The sequence below is a fragment of the Pelodiscus sinensis genome, chromosome 11 (assembly GCF_052426305.1).
Source record: "Pelodiscus sinensis isolate ZL-2025 chromosome 11, ASM5242630v1, whole genome shotgun sequence".
Classification (NCBI taxonomy): domain Eukaryota; kingdom Metazoa; phylum Chordata; order Testudines; family Trionychidae; genus Pelodiscus; species Pelodiscus sinensis.
This window is the reverse complement of record NC_143062.1, coordinates 52,582,523-52,603,229: the sequence shown is the minus strand read 5'-3', so window position 1 is coordinate 52,603,229 and position 20,707 is coordinate 52,582,523. Positions and strand designations below refer to the sequence as shown.

The 20,707-nt window shown below is 49.0% G+C and overlaps 1 protein-coding gene across 6 annotated transcripts in view; it reads right to left on the bottom strand.

Moving 5' to 3' along the window:
• Positions 1-20,707, bottom strand: part of IHO1 (interactor of HORMAD1 1) — a 116,036-nt gene that overhangs the window by 11,040 nt on the left and 84,289 nt on the right. For all 6 annotated transcript variants that reach the window (XM_089781309.1, XM_089781307.1, XM_089781306.1 and 3 more), the window contains one exon: positions 492-595. In XM_089781309.1, the coding sequence (XP_089637435.1) occupies positions 492-595 (104 nt within the window). The remainder of the gene's footprint in view (positions 1-491; positions 596-20,707) is intronic.

Sequence of the window (20,707 nt, the reverse complement as noted above, 5' to 3'; positions counted from 1 at the left end):
CATAGCTGAGGGCGGCAAAGAAAGAACCGAGGGGAATCAGGCTGCGTCCGCTAACTTCAAAGGCGGGAATGCCGCTCACTGCTCGTGCAGCCCAACTGGACACTGCTCTGAAAGTCTCTGATCCGTGGCACTGGGATGAGCCCGATACCAGCAGTGGAGCACCTTGGGGACATCACTCGAAGAACAAGGCCCTTCTCGGGCACTGCTTTCTCTCCAGCATGGGCCAATGGGGCCCCCACCAGGATGAGGGCACGTTGTGCTTCCGCCTACGAGTGGCACCTGCTAGCCTAGTGAACCAAAGAGCATGACCAACCCTGGGACCCCTCGCGGCAGCCCAAGGCACTCTGACTAGAGGGCAGCGTTAGCCTAGTTAGCATTTCAATAGCTCCCTCTGCAACAAGGGTAACTTGTAAGCTGCCAGTTCCTACTTGTGAAGCACCCGGGGAGATTCAGGACGCAGATCAGCGCAAGGGAGCAATGTCTGAACTCACAGCTGTAAGTCTCCTTTCCACCTCCAGGGATCTCTGCTCCACGTGGCTTCTGTCGGCGAGTGCACTCAGCACTGCTCCGTAGTGGGCCTGAGCAGCCCCATGCACTAACAGGGAAATCAAGGCATCAGTGCTTGGTTCTTCCCCGGGGTTTAACAGTTGTAGGACTGGCCAGCTGGCATCTTCTGGGACACCACGCCAGGGAACACAGCAGCCTCCCCCACCCACAATAATTGTCACCAGTTTTGCTAATACCTAATACATGCCAAAGCAACCTAGGCGTGCAGCCGAAAAGCCCTATCCTCTTCGAGCTAGCAGGCCACACAATCACCTTGGGCTTGCCGCTTTTGAGACCTGAGGGTTGTGTGCAAGTGCTGTGCGTCTAGCTGGCTAACGTGCACTTTGTGTCACATTGCAGAGGAGGTGTTTGATTTACGGGCCAGGCCTCAGAGCTCCCTAAAGTCTCCTCGGGGATACAGAGCATATGGCCTGAGAAAGCCGTTCCAAGGGTGCCTGCCTTCTGAGCCATCAGGGAAAAGTTGCAGGGAGACAAAATGGGCAGGAGAAGGGCTAAAGAAAAGCTTCTCAGAGCTCCAACGAATTCCAAACTAAACAGCTCTTCTGCCCCAAGCCCTGGGCTGAAACGGAGAAAGATGCAGACTTCTTTCAGGCACTTGCTTCTAGATGTAGCAGAGCTCCAAGGCGGCACATAGCAGGAGGCCTGCCTCTCTCTGCTGCTCATCTTTCCCTGCCTTCCTTCTTTTCATGCCCTATCTGAATGCTTTGAAAAGCCTTCCCAGAATAGCTCCTGAGCTCGCTGGTCTCAAACAGTCTACTGCCACCAGAGGTCTGTTACTGGAGTGCCAGAGGTGGGCTGAGGTGGCAGCGGTAATTCGGTACTCTGTATAAAGTAGGGGCATCGTTTCTCCCCTTCTTCTGGCACCACACCAGTTAAATCCAGTCAGGCGTAGTTAAGCAACATACAAAACCTACAGGCTAGACAAACATCCAGGGCAGCCCAGGGGTCTGTCTGTCCAATCTCCCACCTGCTGGTGCTCAGGAGGCCCACCTTCTTCACAGGGTTGCTGGAGCCACTTTTACAGTGGGCATGCTGAGAAGTACTGAACCAAACTGCAACCCTGTTTGTAACAGGAACCCCTTCAAGTGTGTGGTGCAGCAGCTTCCCAGCCCCTATGACCTGGTTCTGAGGACAATTCAGGAAACCCTGTAACAGACAGCTATTTAATAGAGGGCCATAGGGAATGTTTCTTCCTCACTTCTCAGTTAGTGTCTGGCCTCTATCATGTAGCACAAAGACTTGTATCTCCAAAACTTTATTTTTACCCTCTCTTATGTCTCCATTACCCTCAGAGCGCCTTTAAACCCTGCTAAGCTATGCTCACAGCGTCTGTCTGACACAGGGCGCCAGTTAAAGCACCCAGGGATATAGACAGCCAGGCAAAGAGTGCCCAGCTCCGTTCCGTTCTAAGCTGTATTATCGACTCATCTGCAGTGAACTCTTGGTAGCCAGCTTAGAGCAGATCAGTCTTTCCCACGTGCGTCTGCAGCCTGAGCAAGGAAAGCTCTGTAACCAGAGCAGATGGAGGCCCCACTTTCCAACACATTAGAGATATTACCCAGCGACCCATGCTCTGCTGCTTCCCACGCCATGCCAGTGTGGGGAAAATCCAATAACTCCAATTGTGTCTAAAGGGGGGACTGTGCAAAAATCAAAACTCTCTAAAGAAAACTGCTGTAAGGGTTAAAAAGTTTTCCAGGCCTCTCTTCCTGTAACAGAGAGAATCAAATTAACTCTAATCAAAGACCCTTACAAATGACTATCTCAAATTCATGGATACTCCTAGTCTGTCACAAATTATCATGTAAACTCTTATCTTTGTCACAGTTTGCCTTGTAGACTTCTCCACTCAAGTTCTCATGTGGCTTTGTGTACTGTAAAAACTTACTTCTAGCACTCCTGGGGTGAACAGAAGTCTCAGAGTACTTCTGCTGAGACTTTGATATGTTAAAGAAGAACAATCCACAACTGAACTGTCTAAGCATACTGTATAAAGATTCCCTGAATCTGTGTGTCAGTGCTGCTTCACTCTTGGAAGTGACAGCCTGCATGCATGCATCATAAAGTTTTCTCTTCTAGGTTTCTTTCCTGCCTCACTGATTTGACCTCCAGCCTCGGACCCTTCTGGGGGCTCTGTACCCCAGGGGAGCGAGATTTCCCCCTCAATTTGGTGTCAGAAGTGGGATGGCTTGGAACTCCAGTTGGAAAGGCTGATGACGGGGAATGGGAACGGACTACAGCGCGCATCTGGAGGGTAAGGGATCCATTTAAAATCCCCCAGTCCGCCTCCCTGTTCTCGTCACCAGCTGGACCGGCTGGCGGTAAGAGTCATCTTTTACTTAAAATTTTTTGTCAAGAGGCTTGAGGGAAACTTAAAACGAAAACACTGGGTATAGCCAAATAGGGGTTGGATTTTGTTGTTGTTGTTGTTGTTGCTGACTGATTGGTGGCGAGTCCAAGCACATGGTTTTGAGTGAGTGAAGTCCGGAGTGGGACCGCAGCCGCACCAGTGCTGTCAGTGTCACTGCACAGCTGCTGAAAGCAAGGGCGGTTTCCCCCGGCACATAAGGAGTGTGAGTGAAGCTGACAGTTTGTGTGGACTCCCACACTATCCTTGGAGAGGGTAGTGTTGCTGGACGCCTGTGCTATCCTTGGAGAGGGTAGTACTGTTGGGCTCCTGTGCTGTCCTTGGACAAGACAGTGCTAACATGGATAAGATTGCTCCCTCAAGTCTGTCTCCTACTGAGAGAAAAGGTTTCTCACAGCCTGGGACTCCCTTGTCTCAGATGATCAGTCAGCTAGGTATTGCCTGCAGGTTTAAAACTAAGGAGACTTAAGGAATTATTGAGCATTTGGAATGGCTATACTCAGGGGAATTCCCAGAATAAATGGCAACTAGAGCTTTGACTTACAAAAGCTTGCTTATCTTAGAGTTTTCCTCGAGGAAAAACATCCTAACCAGATGGAATATTGGTGTCTCTGGGAGGATGTGGCAGTAAAAAAAAAAATCAGAGCATTATGGCTAGCAAAAAAGATTCTATTGAAAAGCTGCAGCAAGAATTGGCTACTCTAAAGAAACAGCTTGATTCCCCAGATGTGCCATCTGCACCCCCACCCGCTTTGGACCCTTGTCAGCTGAACATTCTTTCCTGTTATCTCCCTTTTCTCTTGTAAACCTTATGGGACCTGACTTGTTGTGTAAATTGGGTGCAAACCTTCTCTGTAGAGAGGAAGGGATCTTTGTTGACCTTCCCCCCTATCAGGCTCCAAATTTGATGGCATTACTACTCTCAGAGGAATCTGATGAGACCTCAGGACATACACCCCTCCTGGACCTCTCAGATGTCCCAGAGACATTGTGGGCAGCCCATGTGAATGAAGTGGGGTTGCTAGCCTCTGCAACACCAGTGCAAATAACATACAGACACAACAAGCCTTTCCCAAGGGTAGCCCTGTATCTATTGGATAGGGAGGCACAAGAGGGCATTAAGCCTGTAATCTCTTCCCTCCTTAAACAAGGGATACTTGTTTATACAACTTCACCATGTAATACACCTATACTACCTGTGAAAAAGCAAATCTATAGATTTGTAGAAGACCTAAGAGTCATTAATAAGTTTGTAATCCCTAGATTTCCAGTAGTACCTAACCTGGTTTTCTGTAATAGATTTATGTTCTGCCTATTTTTCTATTCCAGTGCATAAGAATTCCCAATTTCTCTTTGCCTTTTCCTTTCAGGGTCATCAATTAACCTGGACATGTTTTTGTAAAGTTATTGTAAAAGCCCTACTTTGTTTTCTCAGGTTTTTAAAAAACTGACCTTAATTCTCTCTCTCTTCCCTGCAGTTCTGTGTTAGTTCAGTATGTTGATGATGTGCTAATTGCTAGTAAAACTAAGGAAAGATGTAAAACTGATACCTCATATGTGTTAAAGTGTCTTGCTAATAAGGGTCACAAGGCTTCCAAAGCCAAATTGCAGTTTGTAAAACAAAGAGTTCAGTACTTAAGGACATTTACTTTCAGGAGATGGCCGCCAGTTAACACCTGAGCGAATCTCACATGGTTTTTCCATTCCTCACCCTTTCACCAAAGTCAGGTACACAAATTTCTGGGTACTGCAAGATATTGCAGACAATGGATTCCTAACTTTTCTGAACTCACCAAACCCCTTACTATTCTATTCTTAATCTTAGCTCCTGACCCAGTGACCTGGTCCCCAGAATGTGAATCTGCTTTCCTTTCCCTTAAAACTCTTCTCTCACAGCCACCTGTTCTAGGCTTACCTAAATATAGCAAGCCTTTTACTCTGTTTTGTCATAAACAGGATGGAATTGCAGCTGGAGTTCTCTGTCAGCTCCTTGGGCCCACACCTCGTCCAGTAGCTTATTTTTCTGCAACACTGGACTCAGTAGCCCGTGGGTTCCCACTTTGTCTGAGGGCAGTTGCAGCTGCTGCTGAATTACTTTAAAAAGGCCCAACCTGTCACATTAGGCCACAGCATTATCTTACAGGTCCCTAATGCTGTCTCTGCTCTCTTACAGCGACACTGCACCCAGCACCTATCTGTTCAGAGACAAACCCTGTATGAGAATGTTATCCTCTCTTTCCCAAATGTGGTAATTCAAAGATGTAATGTACTTAACCCAGCTACTTTTTCTCCTTTACCCTCTAATGGTAAAGCACATACCCATAACTGTGAAGAATTGCTTGAGCACTGTGTAAAACCTCCCCAAAAATTTGTCTGATCAACTGCTGGAAAATGCAGATCTTGTATTGTATACTGATGGCTCATGTAAAAGAAATTCAGTTGGTAAACTAAAGGCTGGATATGCAGTGGTCTCAGATAATAATGTTTTAGAGGTTCTTTTCTCTTCCAGGAATCAAAATCAGCTCAGGCTGCTGAGCTCATCGCTTTAATTCGTGCTTGCCTTTTAGCTTCCGGACAGTCTGCTGCCATTTATACTGACCCAAAGTATGCTTTCTCTGTCTGTCATGCCACAGGACAAATTTGGAAACAACAAGGTTTCCTTACCTCTTCTGGCTCTGCTATCTCTCATGGTCCCCTTATCTCCCAACTCCTTGATGCTATTCAGCTACCCACATCCCTCTCTATTACCCATTGCCCGGCCCACACAGGTGCCACTGATCCTGTTTCTCTGGGTAATGGGAATGCTGATGCAGCAGCCAGACATGCGGCAGCACATGGACCTCTGGCTCCCTTTCAGATTCTGGTCTCTCTTTCCCTCCCTGTTTCTTTGCAGGACCTGATAGAACTACAGCAAGCTGCTCAACCTGAAGAGAGAAACCTTTGGGAGAAAGCAGGCTGCTCCTTATCCCCAGCTGGGATAATGGGTGCACCTGATGGCTGCCCAGTCGCCCCAAAAATCTCTCACATGGCAGCTTGCTCAGGTGTCTCATCAAATGACACACATGAGCAAAAGGGGGGTGGCCTCACAAATCCCAAAACAATGGTACGCCCCAGGCGTGCACCTAGAAGCTCTCAAGAATATCTAATTCATGTTTGATTTGTAAGCAGTTTAATGTTGCAGGAGGCCCACAGGCTAGCAGCCACACAGAAAGAAGAAACCTAGACATAAAATGCAGTTAGGAGAGCTTGCACCTGCGGGTAAAGGAAGCCCTCCCAGTACCTACTGATGTACCGTGCCACAACATCCAACCAGGCGACTACGTGTTCGTGAAGGAACATCGCAGAAAGAATTCCCTGACAGCCCGGTGGGAAGGACCGTTCCAATTGCTGCTCATCACCCACACAGCAGTAAAGGTGAAGGAGGGCCCCTCGTGGATCCACGCAAGTCATGTACGCCGAACTGCAGATCCCACAGAGCTGATTGACCCCGTCACCCAGGACCCCTCCCCGGAGGAATCACCTGAGGACGAGGTTCAGCGGACCGAGGCGGCAAACTCTCAAACCAGACTGTTACCAAACCGGCCTCCACCAGGAGCTTCGAGGTACAACCTGAGAGGTAGGACTGTACCAGCAAAGACCTACAGGTGAGCCTGGCGCCCTGTAGCTCTCACAAAGGGGAATCCATTCCAGTATTGAGTGAACTAAGAGACTACGAAATCTCGAAGAGTGCCTGCAGAGGCAAGCCAAACAATACTAACTGATTAAGTTTAGTTAAAAGACTGCTTTGCTAGTTGCTAGATAATTACTATATTATTATTATTATTATCCTTTCTACTTTAGAAATTTAAGATACTATACTAGGATGAGGATTGTTTTCCTTCTTTTAGTAGTCAGAATAGCCTTAGTATATAACTTTCCCCACCCTTTTTGGGAAGCCCTGCAAAAGGTTGTGTCCCTCACCAATACAAGTGACTGTTGGATATGTGAACAGCTTATAATAGGCTCTGAAGGCCTTTTACCATTACAGTTTATCCCAACTCCTGCCTCCCTGTGGACCAGACCCCTAAAATTCAGATTTACTGGTAGTCAGTACTCTACAGGAGATCGGGAGTGGGTAAATGCCCAGAATGATAACACTGTGCCAAAAGTACATAGTCATGGGGGGGAACAGGCAGATTTGGCATAAAAATCTAATTGCCTCAGAGATTCCCCTTACTCAAGCATTACATCCATCAGGGAATGCTTCCCTTATGTTTCCCTTATGTTTTAAAAGCAATATTGGCACTGGTAAAGATCTGGGGGTGAATGGGCAGTGGATCATTTACCCAACTGATAAAGAAAACCTCCCTCTAAGATAAGAATTCATCCCAGCAAAAGAAAAATACCTAAGAATGTCTAGAATAACTTTGAGTAATACTCCAATAGGAGTATTAAAGGGGGGAATTGTGGGGAAAATCCAATAACTCCAATTGTGTCTAAAGGGGGGACTGTGCAAAAATCAAAACTCTCTAAAGAAAACTGCTGTAAGGGTTAAAAAGTTTTCCAGGCCTCTCTTCCTGTAACAGAGAGAATCAAATTAACTCTAATCAAAGACCCTTACAAATGACTATCTCAAATTCATGGATACTCCTAGTCTGTCACAAATTATCATGTAAACTCTTATCTTTGTCACAGTTTGCCTTGTAGACTTCTCCACTCAAGTTCTCATGTGGCTTTGTGTACTGTAAAAACTTACTTCTAGCACTCCTGGGGTGAACAGAAGTCTCAGAGTACTTCTGCTGAGACTTTGATATGTTAAAGAAGAACAATCCACAACTGAACTGTCTAAGCATACTGTATAAAGATTCCCTGAATCTGTGTGTCAGGGCTGCTTCACTCTTGGAAGTGACAGCCTGCATGCATGCATCATAAAGTTTTCTCTTCTAGGTTTCTTTCCTGCCTCACTGATTTGACCTCCAGCCTCGGACCCTTCTGGGGGCTCTGTACCCCAGGGGAGCGAGATTTCCCCCTCACCAGACACGTACAAGTCTCGCTGGGTGTGGCTCTGCCTGCCATTGACTTAAAACATCAGTCTGCTGAGGGATGACTGCTCACATCCGGCCAGAGCCAGAGCCAGAGATGCAAGGCAGTGTAATGCTGATGCTCAAGATGGGAGTTCAGGGGAATCTTACATTTTCACCATAGATGGTGAACTAGGACATATCGGTATGTGAGAAGGAGTCTGACCTGAAATCTCTGGGCAACAACTTCCTGTGGCAATGAGTTCCACAGTGTAATTACTGTTGCATGGAAAAGTAATTCCTTTGATCAGTTTTGGATCTTCCATCTTTTAAATTGGTTGACTTGAATTGCTCTTATGTTATTAGACCTGAAGAACAGAAGTTCCTGATCTACTTTCTCTAGACCATTAGAGCAGCCATTATTTGATGTACTTTTTTATGTTTCGTGTTATTCATCTCTCTTCTAAGGGAACCCAGATCATTTAGTCTCTCTTCATATGATGTCAATTCCAGTAGCAAGCTGTGTGTCTATAACAACACTGAAGTGGTTGGTGTGACAAAGTGTTGGCTTTGTTGTGCCGCATGTGGTTTCTTCTGTCCTGAAGAACCCCATGTGTGTGCCTCAGTTTCCCTGAGCACTGCAGAATAGCTAGATGGAAATGGGAACTCTCACTGAGGGAGGCAGCAAACAGCAATATGCTTGGAGAGGTATTCCACTGCCCACAAGTGCTTTGCAGAGGCCCCTGGCACTGGCTGTTGTCGGAGGACAGGATGCTGGGCTAGATGGACCACTGGTCTGAGCCAGCCTGGCCGCTCTGAGGTTCTGGGTGGTTAAGGCATTGGACCGTGCAATGCCAGCCCAGCAGCATTTGAATTCGGGTCAGTGGCAGGGCCCTTTTCTTCAGAGACACCGACTATGCAGGCCAGGTTCTGGGTGGTTAAGGCATTGGACCGTGCAATGCCAGCCCAGCAGCATTTGAATTCGGGTCAGTGGCAGGGCCCTTTTCTTCAGAGACACCGGCTATGCAGGCCAGGTGCTGCTGCTGCTTGCGGGATTGCCACGCTCACACATGCAGCAGAGCTGACCCATGACACAGCTGCAATCCAGCTCAGGAGCCTTGGGGGAGGCAGTGAGAAGGCAGCGCTGGGTGGTGATGGGGACGCTGGGGTGAGTAATGCAAACACTGTGCACTCTGTATTGCCCTCCACTCTGTGAGCAGCTTGCGGTGTGGCACGTGGCAGGCTATCACAGGAAGCACGTTATATATCTCTCCTGTGCACTGGGACCCCCTTTCTCTTGATAACCCCTCTGCTGGAGTCAATCGCGGAGGCTGACTTCTCACAGCTGAAACAATGACTTCTCTAAGGAGTCTTAAGGGGTCTCGCTCGCTCTCAGGGGACTTCCACACTCCCCCAGGACACTACTCTTCACCAAGACTGTCCCTGCCTTCCTTGCTGGGTAGTGCAGTGTCATATCAGAGCAGGAGAGCAGCTGCTAAGAGGAAATACTTTCCCCACCCCACAGAGCGACTGGGCAAACAAACAGCCTGTGCCTGAAGCCGACATTGAGAGTGCAGATGAGCTTCTCACAAGCAGACATTTGGTTAAACACTGGAATAAGTTGCCTAGGGAGGTTGTGGAATCTCCATCTCTGGAAATATTTAAGAGTAGGTTAGAGAAATGTCTATCAGGGATGGTCTAGACAGTATTGGGTCCTGCCATGAGGGCAGGGGACTGGACTCGATGACTTCTCAAGGTCCCTTACAGTCCTAGTATTCTATGATTCTATCTAGGCCAACTCCCAGGTTTTTCACTCTAGATTGGGCCTGCAATTAATGCCTGGCTTGAGGGGGCACACAGACTGCCCTACTCCATCCTGGTTTACGGACCCAGCGACACGCGTTGAGCTCAGCTCGCTCTCTGGGGCTGCCCACAGGTACACGCTGGCCCCAATGTGACTGCGATTCCAGAGCGGGAGGCGCAGGCACTGTCACGAAGTAAAGGACTGGATGACCAGCACTGTCCAGACTTGAACAAGAACAGCCAAGTCTTTGGCGCTGCTGCTGAGGAGGGATCTGAAGACCACTGCTCCATCTCCCTCGGGCGATGACCTTCTCTGCTTTTCCTGCTATGTCTTTGCCAATCTCCCCTTCCATGGGCTTCTCGGCAGGGCGGTGCTTGCTATTGCTGGACTTGGCAGCCGGAGTTGGACCCCCAGGGTATACCTTGCCCCAAATAACCCAAAAAAGGTGGCCTTGGAGTCTTGACAAATAACAGTATCAGAAGGGTAGCTGTGTTAGTCTGAATCTGTAAAAGTGGCGAGGAGTCCTGTGGCACCTTATAGACTAACTGAAGTGTTGGAGCATAAGCTTTCGTGGGCAAAGACCCACTTCATCAGATGCATATAGTGGAAATTTCCAGAGACAGGTATAAATATGCAGGCCAGAACAGGCTAGAGATGACGAGGTGGATCCAATCAGGGAGGATGAGGCCCACTTCTAGTAGCTGATCTGGAGGTGTGAATACCAAGAGAGGAGAAGCTGCTTTTGTAGTTAGCTAGCCATTCACAATCTTTGTTTAATCCTGAGTTGATTGTGTCAAACTTGAAGATGAACTGGAGCTCAGCAGTTTCTCTTTGAAGTCTGGTCCTGAAGTTTTTTTGCTGCAGGATGGCTACCTTTAGATCTGCAATTGTGTGTCCAGGGAGATTGAAGCGTTCCCCTACAGGTTTTTGTATGTTGCCATTCCTAATATCTGATTTGTGTCCATTGATTCTTTTACGTAGGGACTGTCCAGTTTGGCCGATGTATACAGCAGTGGGGCATTGCTGGCACATGATGGCGTATATTACGTTAGTAGATGTGCAGGTGAATGAGCCAGTGACGGTATGGCTGATCTGGTTAGGTCCTGTGATGGTGTTGCTAGTGTATACATGTGGGCAGAGTTGGCACTGAGGTTCGTTGCATGGATTGGTTCCTGAGTTAGAGTTATGATGGTGCGGTGTATAGTTGCTGGTGAGAATATGCTTCAGGTTGGTGGGTTGTCTGTGGGCGAGGATTGGCCTGCCTCCAAAGGCCTGTGAAAGCGAGGGATCATTGTCCAGGATGGGTTGTAGATCACTAATGATGCGTTGGAGAGGTTTTAGCTGAGGACTGTGGGTGATGGCCAGTGGTGTTCTGCTGGTTTCTTTCTTGGGCTTGTCCTGTAGAAGGAGGCTTCTGGGTACACGTCTGGCTCTGTTAATCTGTCTCCTCACTTCCTCGTGTGGGTATCGTAGTTTACAGAATGCTTGTTGAAGATCTTGTAGGTGTAGGTCTCTGTCTGAGGGGTTGGAGCATATGCGGTTGTACCTCAGTGCTTGGCTGTAAACAATGGATCGTGCGGTGTGTCCGGGATGGAAGCTGGAGGCATGCAGGTAAGCATAGTGGTCGGTAGGCTTTCGTTATAGGGTGGTGTTTATGTGACTGTCACTTATTTGTACTGTGGTGTCCAGGAAATGGACCTCCTGTGTAGACTGGTCCATGCTGAGGTTGATGGTGGGGTGGAAGCTGTTGAGTCTCCTTCCCATGGGTCCAGATGATGAAGATGTCATCGATGTAGCGTAGGTAGAGAAGGGGTTTAAGTGGATGAGAGCTGAGGAAGCGTTGTTCCAGGTCAGCCATAAACTGACAAATACAGTGAACTTTCACTGGGGTTGAAGTGATAAGTCGCCGGCAAGAGGCCCAGTGCCCGAAACATGCACAGAGATGTGTGGGTGTGTAAAGTAGGACCCTTGTAGTGTGCCATGCCACAGAGACAGCAGGTGGAGGGGGAGGTGAATGCAGTCTGTGAGTGCCAAAGCAGTGTGCGCAGTGCAGCCGGGGTCGCGCACTGCCCAGACAGGCCCAGCTGCAGGGAGGTATTCTGTAGTATTGCGCTGGTCTCGGGGCTGCCAACCAGGGGGGCAATGGCCGAGAGGTCCGGGCCACATACAAGGGGCCAGACTCCTGGCCATTGCCATGGAAGTGATGGCTGGGAGCTCCCTGCCGCTGTTCAATCATGGCATTTAAATCGCAGTGGCTTGTGCTTGCCACCCCAACCCCAGCAGCTGAATGGGGAGGAAGGGAAAGGAGAGTGGGGGCCAGGCAGGCCTGTGTGCAGGGTGCAAAAGCACCTCCCCAGGGTCCCCCAGTAAGTGTGTTCCAGACGGCCGGGGGAAGGCAGGAGCAGTGTGCTACCTGAGTCCTCCCCGTGCTCCAGCTGCCTGGGGGAAGGCAGAAGTGGCGTGCTGCCTGAACTTCCCTGTGATGGGGCGGACAAAGCCCGACCTCCCTGCTGGAGGACTTTCAGCACCCTGGCCAGCAGCTTGAGCAGTGGAGAGGTCCTCTGAGTAGGGTAGAGGGGCAGCCTTCACTGCAGCCAATCAAGGTACGGCAGGCTGCTATATAAGGACCTGCTAGCTAGGGCTAGTCAGTTCTGTCCTGGAGCTGAACCCAGGCAGACCTCTGGGCGGGCTGACTGGGGAACACCAGAACCTTGGACAGCTCCATGTGGGAGCTGGGCCCTCAGAACTGAGCGGAGCTAGACCCTGCAGCTAAAGGCTAGTCAGTGGCAACTCTGTGGAACCCTGGACAAGGGGAATTCAACGACAAGGCCCTAGAGACGGGCTGGATGAAAACGGCATCCTGGGGAAGTGGCCCAGGTATGTGATCACAATTACTAACCTTGAAACTTGGCAGGTAGCTGCTACATATAGGGTCCCTGGGCTGGGACCCAGAGGAGTGGATGGGGCTAGTTCCCCCCCCCTTGCAAACCACACCCGAGTGGGGGTGGTGGTGGTAAAAGAAGAGGTCTGAACCTCGGCCAAGGAGTGGACTTTGACTTTCCTGCAGACAAGCGAGTTAAATACTGCAAGGCCCCTTAAGCCACCAAGGGGCGCTTGCGCCCAGGACTGAACCTCTTACATGCCCCCCATGTTCCGGCCAGCCAGGAGAAGGCAGGAGTGGCATGTTGCCTGAGTCTCCCGCCCCCGCATAGTCCTGCTGGCCAGGGAAAGGCAGGAGCGGCACGCTGCCTTCCCCACACACACCTCCCCATGCTCCGGCCAGCCGGGGGAAGGCTGGAGCTGATTTTCCCACTTACTTGGGAAACCATGGGGGGGTGCAGTCACACCCTGGCGGTCCACATTTACAAGGCCTGCATACGGACCTGGCAGGAGACATGCAACAGCAGGAAGTTGATTGTTCAGAACTGGTTCCACGGCTGCCCTCTTCCTGCACTTTGTTCTTGTGAAAGGTGCTGGTCCAGGTCCTTGCTGGCAGTCGTGTGTGGTGGCTGCTCTGCCTGGCAGCGGTTGGGCAGCGCACTTCCCAAGGGCGCGCGTGCTCAGCAGTGGAATCGCCAGCGCCGCAGTAGCCAGGCAGCGTGCAGTTCACATAGCACAGGTAGGGAAAGTGAGACTGAATTCGCTGGAGTGTAACAAGAACAAAACAAGCTTCGAAGCAAGAAGAAAACCAAGGACGGTTTTCTATGGTGGGGAGGCCCTTGCCAAGCTGGGAGGAGCTGAAAATACTTGGGAGGACAGGATTAAAATCTAGTTTGATCTGGACAACCTGAGAAAAGGTCTCAAGTAACAGCATACTATTCAGTGAGGGCTAATGCAAAGTGCTCCCCGTAGGGAGGGGCACACAGTCACACGCACACAGCATGGCAAGCGACTGCATAGGAAGGAGTCCTGCAGGAAGGAAACTAGATGTTCTAGAGGATCCAGGCTAAATGTGTTATCAGGAGTGCTGTGAGCAAGGCACAAGAAGTAATCATTTCACTTTACTCTGTGCTGATTAGGCTGCAGTATTGACTCCAGTTCTGGGCACCACGTTTCAGGAAAGATTTGGAGAAAGTCCAGAGAAGAGCAACACAAATGATTAAAGGTCTAGAAAACATGTGCTAGGAGGGAAGACAGAAACAAACTGGGTTTGTTTAGTAGGAAGCGGCCATGAGAGCAATTTTCAAGTACATTAAAAGATTGTTACAAGCAGGAGGGAGAATAGTGTTTTAATCTCAGAGGACAGGCCAAGAAGCAATGGGCTTACATTGCAGCAAGGGAGGTTTAGGTTGGACATCAAGAAAAGCTTCCTGCCTGTCAGGGTGGTCAAACACTGGGATACATTGCCGGGGGGGGGGGGGGGGACGGGATTGCAGAATGACGGGATGGGGGGGGGGAACGGGATGGGACTCCACCAAATGAAATTAATGGGTAGCAGGTTTAAAACTAATAAAATAAAGTTCTTCACACAGCGTGTAGTCAACCTGTGGAACTGCTTGCCAGAGGAGGCTGTGAAGGCTAGGACTATAATAGAGTTTAAAGAGAAGCTAGATAATTTCATGGAGGTTAGGTCCATAACAGGCTATTAGCCAGGGGATAAAATGGTGTCCTTGGCCTCTGTTTGTCAGAGGCTGGAGAGGGATGGCAGGAGACAAATCGCTTGATCATTGTCTTCGGTCCACCCTCTCTGGGGCACCTGGTGCTGGCCACTGTCGGCAGACAGGATACTGGGCTAGATGGACCTTTGGTCTGACCCAGTACGGCCGTTCTTATGTTCTTATGTAATCTCCAGCACTGGAGATATGTAAAAGCAGGTGAGGCAAACCTCTGTCAGGGATGGTCTGATTGTATTTATTCCTGCCAGGAGTACAGGGGACTGGACTAAATGACTGTTGAGGTCCCTTCCTGTCCGCTGAGCCTATTATTCCAGGACAAGGGACAACTGGGAAGCTGCATGTAAACACTATTTCTCAATACATTTCCCTGCATCAAGCCCTACTGTAGATTCACAATTCCTGGCACTCTTCCTTTGCCCCAGTTTCATAAGGTGCCATGTCATTCATCACTCCTAGGTATGGAATAAAGCCATGATATCAATCATAACTAAGTACGGTTCCTGACAATCCCCCCCCCTCCCCATTTCCCTGCATATGACAATCCCTCACTTACTATCACGATTGTACAAGCACCTTCCTAAAAGTTCTGGTCTCCCTCTTCCGCTGGCCCATGCAAGTGCATCATGACTTATGCTACCAGAAACACCCTGCCCCAGCCGTGACGGAAGCACTTTCTGCTCAACTTCACCAGTTCGCGCTTGGTGACTGCCATTGCGCCATGCAAGAGCAAATGGCTCACCTTCAGCATCACAGTACTTACGAGACACACAGGCCACAAGAATGTGGCCAACGTTGAAGGCCCAGGCACCCAAGCGTGTGCAAAGCGTGCCAGCCAAGCACACCCTCAGCCACCTGCAACCTCTGAGCGTCCTAGGCCACGTGCGGCCAGGACACACTTACCCCAGGCAGAAGGGAGCATGTGGGTGTTATCTCCATTTATGACAATCCGTTAGTGGGAATCAAGCCCCAGCCTGTGCACAAATACAGACTCCAGACCCAGGTGGTACGAACTTTTCCAGTGCAGCCCATATCGGAATCCATAAACTGGCCTCTGTGGTCCGCATAATATACCCTATGCAGTCTCGACGAGGAGTCCTGTGGCACCTTATAGACTAACTGAAGTGTAGGAGCATAAGCTTTCGTGGGCAAAGACCCACTTCGTCAGATGCAAGTCTGCGTACTCATGCGCTCCCAGCACCTTGGAAACCCCTTCCACAACCAGCACCTTCCCTTGGTGCACATCTTGCACTCAGCCTCGTTCAGAGAATCCCAACTGCCTCTGCAGCCCCCAGGCCCACTCTCCCCACAGCTGGCTCTCCAAGGCTGAGCTGATTAGCTGCGGGGTAGACAGCTTCCAGAGGATTTTAGCCACGTTTCTGGACTGGCCCAGCCGCCCTCCCGCATGCACCATGATGCTGGGGGGGGGGGGTAGGGGAGGGGTGAGCTGCTCTCAGTGCTCCAGCAATGTCTTTGTGCAGAAGTCGGACCCGCAGCTTGTCGGCCCAGGTTGTGAAGATGGGATCCCAGCAGTCGGTGTGTACAGCTGGTCTACCCAGGGCATCAGTGGCTGCACCGAGAGCTGCAACTAACCTCAGCCAGTTTGAAACTGCCACTGGAGTGCCCTCCTGAGTGCTCTGCCTGTTTGCGGAGGCTGCTCCAATGGGGACGGCTCTGTGCTGCCCAGAGCGGGCTTGGCAGGGCGCGCTGGGCATATAGCAACAGCTTTCTGTCACACACAAGGTAGGCAGTCAAGGTCCACCATTGTACCACAAACCAGGGTGACCTGCTGGCTGCCGCTTCCCTCAGGTCTCACTGGCCAGGAACGGAGAACCGCAGGGGCCATGCCTGCAGATGTTCAAGGTCCCCTGAATGGTGGCCTGCCAGCGGATAACCCAGAAGGCAGGCTGCCCACCACTGCTACAGACAGGCTGCCTGGCCTTGCTCACATGCCTGTCTTTCCAAACCACCAGCGTAGCTATTGACATGGTGGGAACGTAATTACCCGGCATTGTGGTACCAGCCAAGCGGCAGTGTTTTGTAACCATCAGCGATCAGCAGACCCTTTCTGCCACCAAGAAATACAAAAAGAATTGGGAGGGGGGGGTTGATGCTTCCCATTCCGAAGCCCACACGCTGCAGCACACTGTGTTATGTAAGTGCCAGTTTTCTCCAGTCGCTTTGCAAATCTACTGCTCCAGCATTTTAAGTGGGCTTCTGATTTCACTCAAACATGGGTTTAATGACTGTGAGGAGGTGAGGGAAGATACAGGGCAGCTGGGCAGTCATGAGTAAGGGGTTAGTTTGGACAGGCTCTTAGGGATTGTGTGAAAAAGGTAAATACAATGTTTCAAATATAGTGTTGGCTCTTTTTTACTTGAGCTTCTAGCCAGATGTGGGGGTCCTGGGAATGTTCCAGTTGGAAGTAGAGATGGATGCTCCCTAGTATTGTCTCATTGATTTACAAAGAACCTACCAAGTCCTCCTTCTGTAAACACAGGCAGAACCAAGCAACAAAAGCAGGAGTTTCTTCGCTTACCGATAGCCTCAGGCCCCCAAACGCCTCTTTATCTGCTTTCCTGGTCACACCCTATGCTCACATGCTAGTGCAGGGCAACCTTCTTGCTGTTTGCCTCATCTCGCTCTCTCTGTTCTTGTCAGTTTTCAGTTTGTGTGTGCTCCTTTCCCTCGTACCCCTGGACTCCCAAAGCTGAGGAGAACCCTCGGGCCCTCGGTACTCTTAAATTAAATTCTTAAATTAATGGAGATTGCCTATCTCCTAGAACTGGAAGGGACCTTGAAAGGTCATCGAGTCCAGCCCCCTGCCTTCACAGCAGGACCAAGTACCATCCCTGACGAATTTTTGCCCCAAATCCCTAAATGGCCTCCACAAGGACTGAACTCACAAGCCTGGGTTTAGCAGGCCAATGCTCAAACCACTGAGCTATCTCTCCCCCCTACTTGTTTTTGGGCAGGCTGTTTTGCCCTTGTTTAGATTTGGCCCCTGAAGTTTCTTTTACCACTGAAATGAAGAATGAGTTTTTATCTCAATCCATAAAAAGGTTTTATCCAACTCATAATAGCACATCTTACATTCTTAACGGTCCCAATAATGTCTAAAATAAAGACACACTCTGGTGATTTGAAATGTCTCTCCCCACCCTTCACAAAACAACAGCTATTTGCTGACTCTTAGAAACACCTAGCAAATTAATAGGGACCTGTCTCGCCTGTTCCACAAGAGCAGGGGTGGGAACCGTTTTTGGGTCGGGGGCTGCTGACTCACAGAAAAAAACAGTTGGCGGCCGCACACAAGTAAGCAGCAAAAAAACCAAAAAAACAAACAACCACCACCCCTAACAGACTGGCTAACCTAGTGAGGAGGGCTTTAAACTAAGTTTGACGAGGACAGGTGAGCAAAGCCCATGGGTAAGTGGAGAACATGGAGACCTGGGAGATGGGTCAGAAATGGAAGGGACCATGGGCTATAATGGCAGAGAGAAAGGAGGGTGAGGGCAACACTGGGAGGCAAGGTCAAATCAGTATCTTAGATGCCTATATACAAATGCAAGAAGTATGGGTAATAAGCAGGAAGAACTGGAAGTGCTAATAAATAAGTACAATTATGACATTGTTGGCATCACAGAAACTTGGTGGGATAATACACATGATTGGAATGTTTGTGTAGAAGGATACAGCTTGCTCAGGAAGGATAGACAGGGAAAAAAGGGAGGAGGTGTTGCCTTATATATTAAAAATGAACCCACTTGGAGTGAGGTGGATATGGACATAGGAGATGGAAGCATTGAGAGTCTCTAGGTAACGCTAAAAGGGGTTAAAAACAAGGGTGATGTCATGCTAGGAGTCTACTACAGGCCACCTACCCAGGTGGAAGAAGTGGATGAGGCTTTTTTTAAACAACTAACAATATCATCCAAAGCTCAAGATTTGGTGGTGATGGGGGACTTCAACTATCCAGATATATGTTGGGAAAATAACACAGTGGGGCACAGACTATCCAATAAGTTCTAGGACTGCATTGGAGACAATTTCTTATTTCAGAAGGTTGAAAAAGCTACCGGGGGGGAGCTGTTCTAGATTTGATCCTAAAAAATAGGGAGGAACTGGTTGAGAATTTGGAAGTGGAAGGCAGCTTGGGTAAAAGTGATTATGAAATCATAGAGTTCACAATTCTAAGGAAGGGTAGAAGGGAGAACAGCAAAATAGAGACAATGGATTTCAGGAAGGTGGATTTTGGTAAGCTCAGAGAGCTGATAGGTAAGGTCCCATGGGAATCAAGACTAAGGGGAAAAACAACTGAGGAGAGTTGGCAGTTTTTCAAAGGTACATTATTAAGGGCCCAAAAGCAAGCTATTCCGCTGCGTTGGAAAGATAGAAAGTCTGGCAAAAGACCGCCTTGGCTTAACCACGAAATCTTGCAAGATCTAAAAATTAAAAAGGAGTCATATAAAAAATGGAAACTAGGACAAATTACAAAAGATGAATATAGGCAAACAACACAGGAATGCAGGGGCAAGATTAGAAAGGCAAAGGCACAAAATGAGCTCAAACTGGCTACGGGAATAAAGGGAAACAAGAAGACTTATAATAAATACATTAGAAGCAAGAGGAAGTCCAAGGACAGGGTAGGCCCACTGGTCAGTGAGGAGGGAGATACTGTAACAGGAAACTTGGAAATGGCAGAGATGTTTAATCACTTCTTTGTTTCAGTCTTCTCCAATAAGTCTGTAGGAATGCCTAACATAGTGAATGCTAGTGGGAAGGGGGTAGGTTTAGAAGATAAAATAGAAAAAGAACAAGTTAAAAATCACCTAGAAAAGTTCGATGCCTGCAAGTCACCAGGGCCTGATGAAATGCATCCTAGAATACTCAAGGAGCTGATGGAGGAGGTATCTAAGCCTCTAACTATCATCTTTGGAAAATCACGGGAGACAGGAGAGATTCTAGAAGACTGGAAAAGGGCAAATATAGTGCCCATTTTTAAAAAGGGAAATAAGAGCAACCCAAGAAACTACAGACCAGTTAGTTTAACTTCTGTACCAGGGAAGATAATGGAGCAAGTAATTAAGGAAATTATCTGCAAGCACTTGGAAAGTGGCAAGGTGATAGGGAACAGCCAGCATGGATTTGTAAAGAACAAATCATGTCAAACCAATCTGATAGCTTTCTTTGATAGAATAATGAGTCTTGTGGATAAGGGAGAAGCAGTAGATGTGGTATACCAAGACTTTAGTAAGGCGTTTGATATGGTCTCGCATGATATTCTTATCAATAAACTAGGCAAATACAACTTAGATGGGGCTACTGTAAGGTGGGTGCATAACTGGCTGGATAACCGTACTCAGAGAGTAGTTATTAACAAGTTCACAATCCTGCTGGAAAGGTATAACAAGTAGGGTTGTGCAGGGGTCTGTTTTGGGACCAGCTCTGTTCAATATCTTGATCAACGATTTAGATATTGGCATAGAAAGTACGCTTATTAAGTTTGTAGATGATACCAAGCTAGGAGGGCTTGCGACTGCTCTGGAGAATAGGGTCAAAATTCAAAATGATTTGGACAACCTGGAGAAATGGTCTGTGGTAAACAGGATGAAGTTTAATAAAGACAAATGCAAAGTGCTCCATTTAGGAAGGAACAATCAGTTTCACACATACAGAATGGGAAGCAACTGTCTAGGAAGCTGTACTGCAGAAAGGGATCTAGGGATTATAGTGAACCAGAAGCTGAATATGAGTCAGCAGTGTGATGCTGTTGCAAAAAAAGCAAACATGATTCTGGGATGCATTAACAGGTGTGTTGTGAGCAAGACACGAGAAGTCATTCTTCCACTCTACTCTGCGCTGGTTAGGCCTCAGTTGGAGTTTTGTGTCCAGTTCTGGGCACTTCATTTCAAGAAAGATGTGGAGAAATTGGAGAGGGTCCAGAGAAGAGCAACAAGAATGGCTAAAGGTCTAAAGAACATGAACTATGAAGGAAGGCTGAAAGAATTGGGTTTGTTTAGTATAGAAGAGAGAAGATTGAGGGGGGATATGATATCAGTTTTCAGATATCTAAAAGGGTGTGTGACGGGGCGCTCCCGCCCCGCACTCAGGAAGCTCGGGGGGACGCCGGGCGGGCACACCGGGGGGCGGGGAGCCCGGACAGGCCCAACACGTCGGGCTGCGCGGACGCACCAGGACCCGGTGCGGGGAGCGCCGGGAGGCAAAGAGCGCCGACAGACAAGGCCCAGGAGGGAGGGGGCAGGGAGGCGCGGGCTGATGAGGTCACGGGGGAAGGGAGGCTGGGGGGCGTCGCAGAGGAAGTGACGGACAGGGGGAGCGGAGCCGGCGGGGG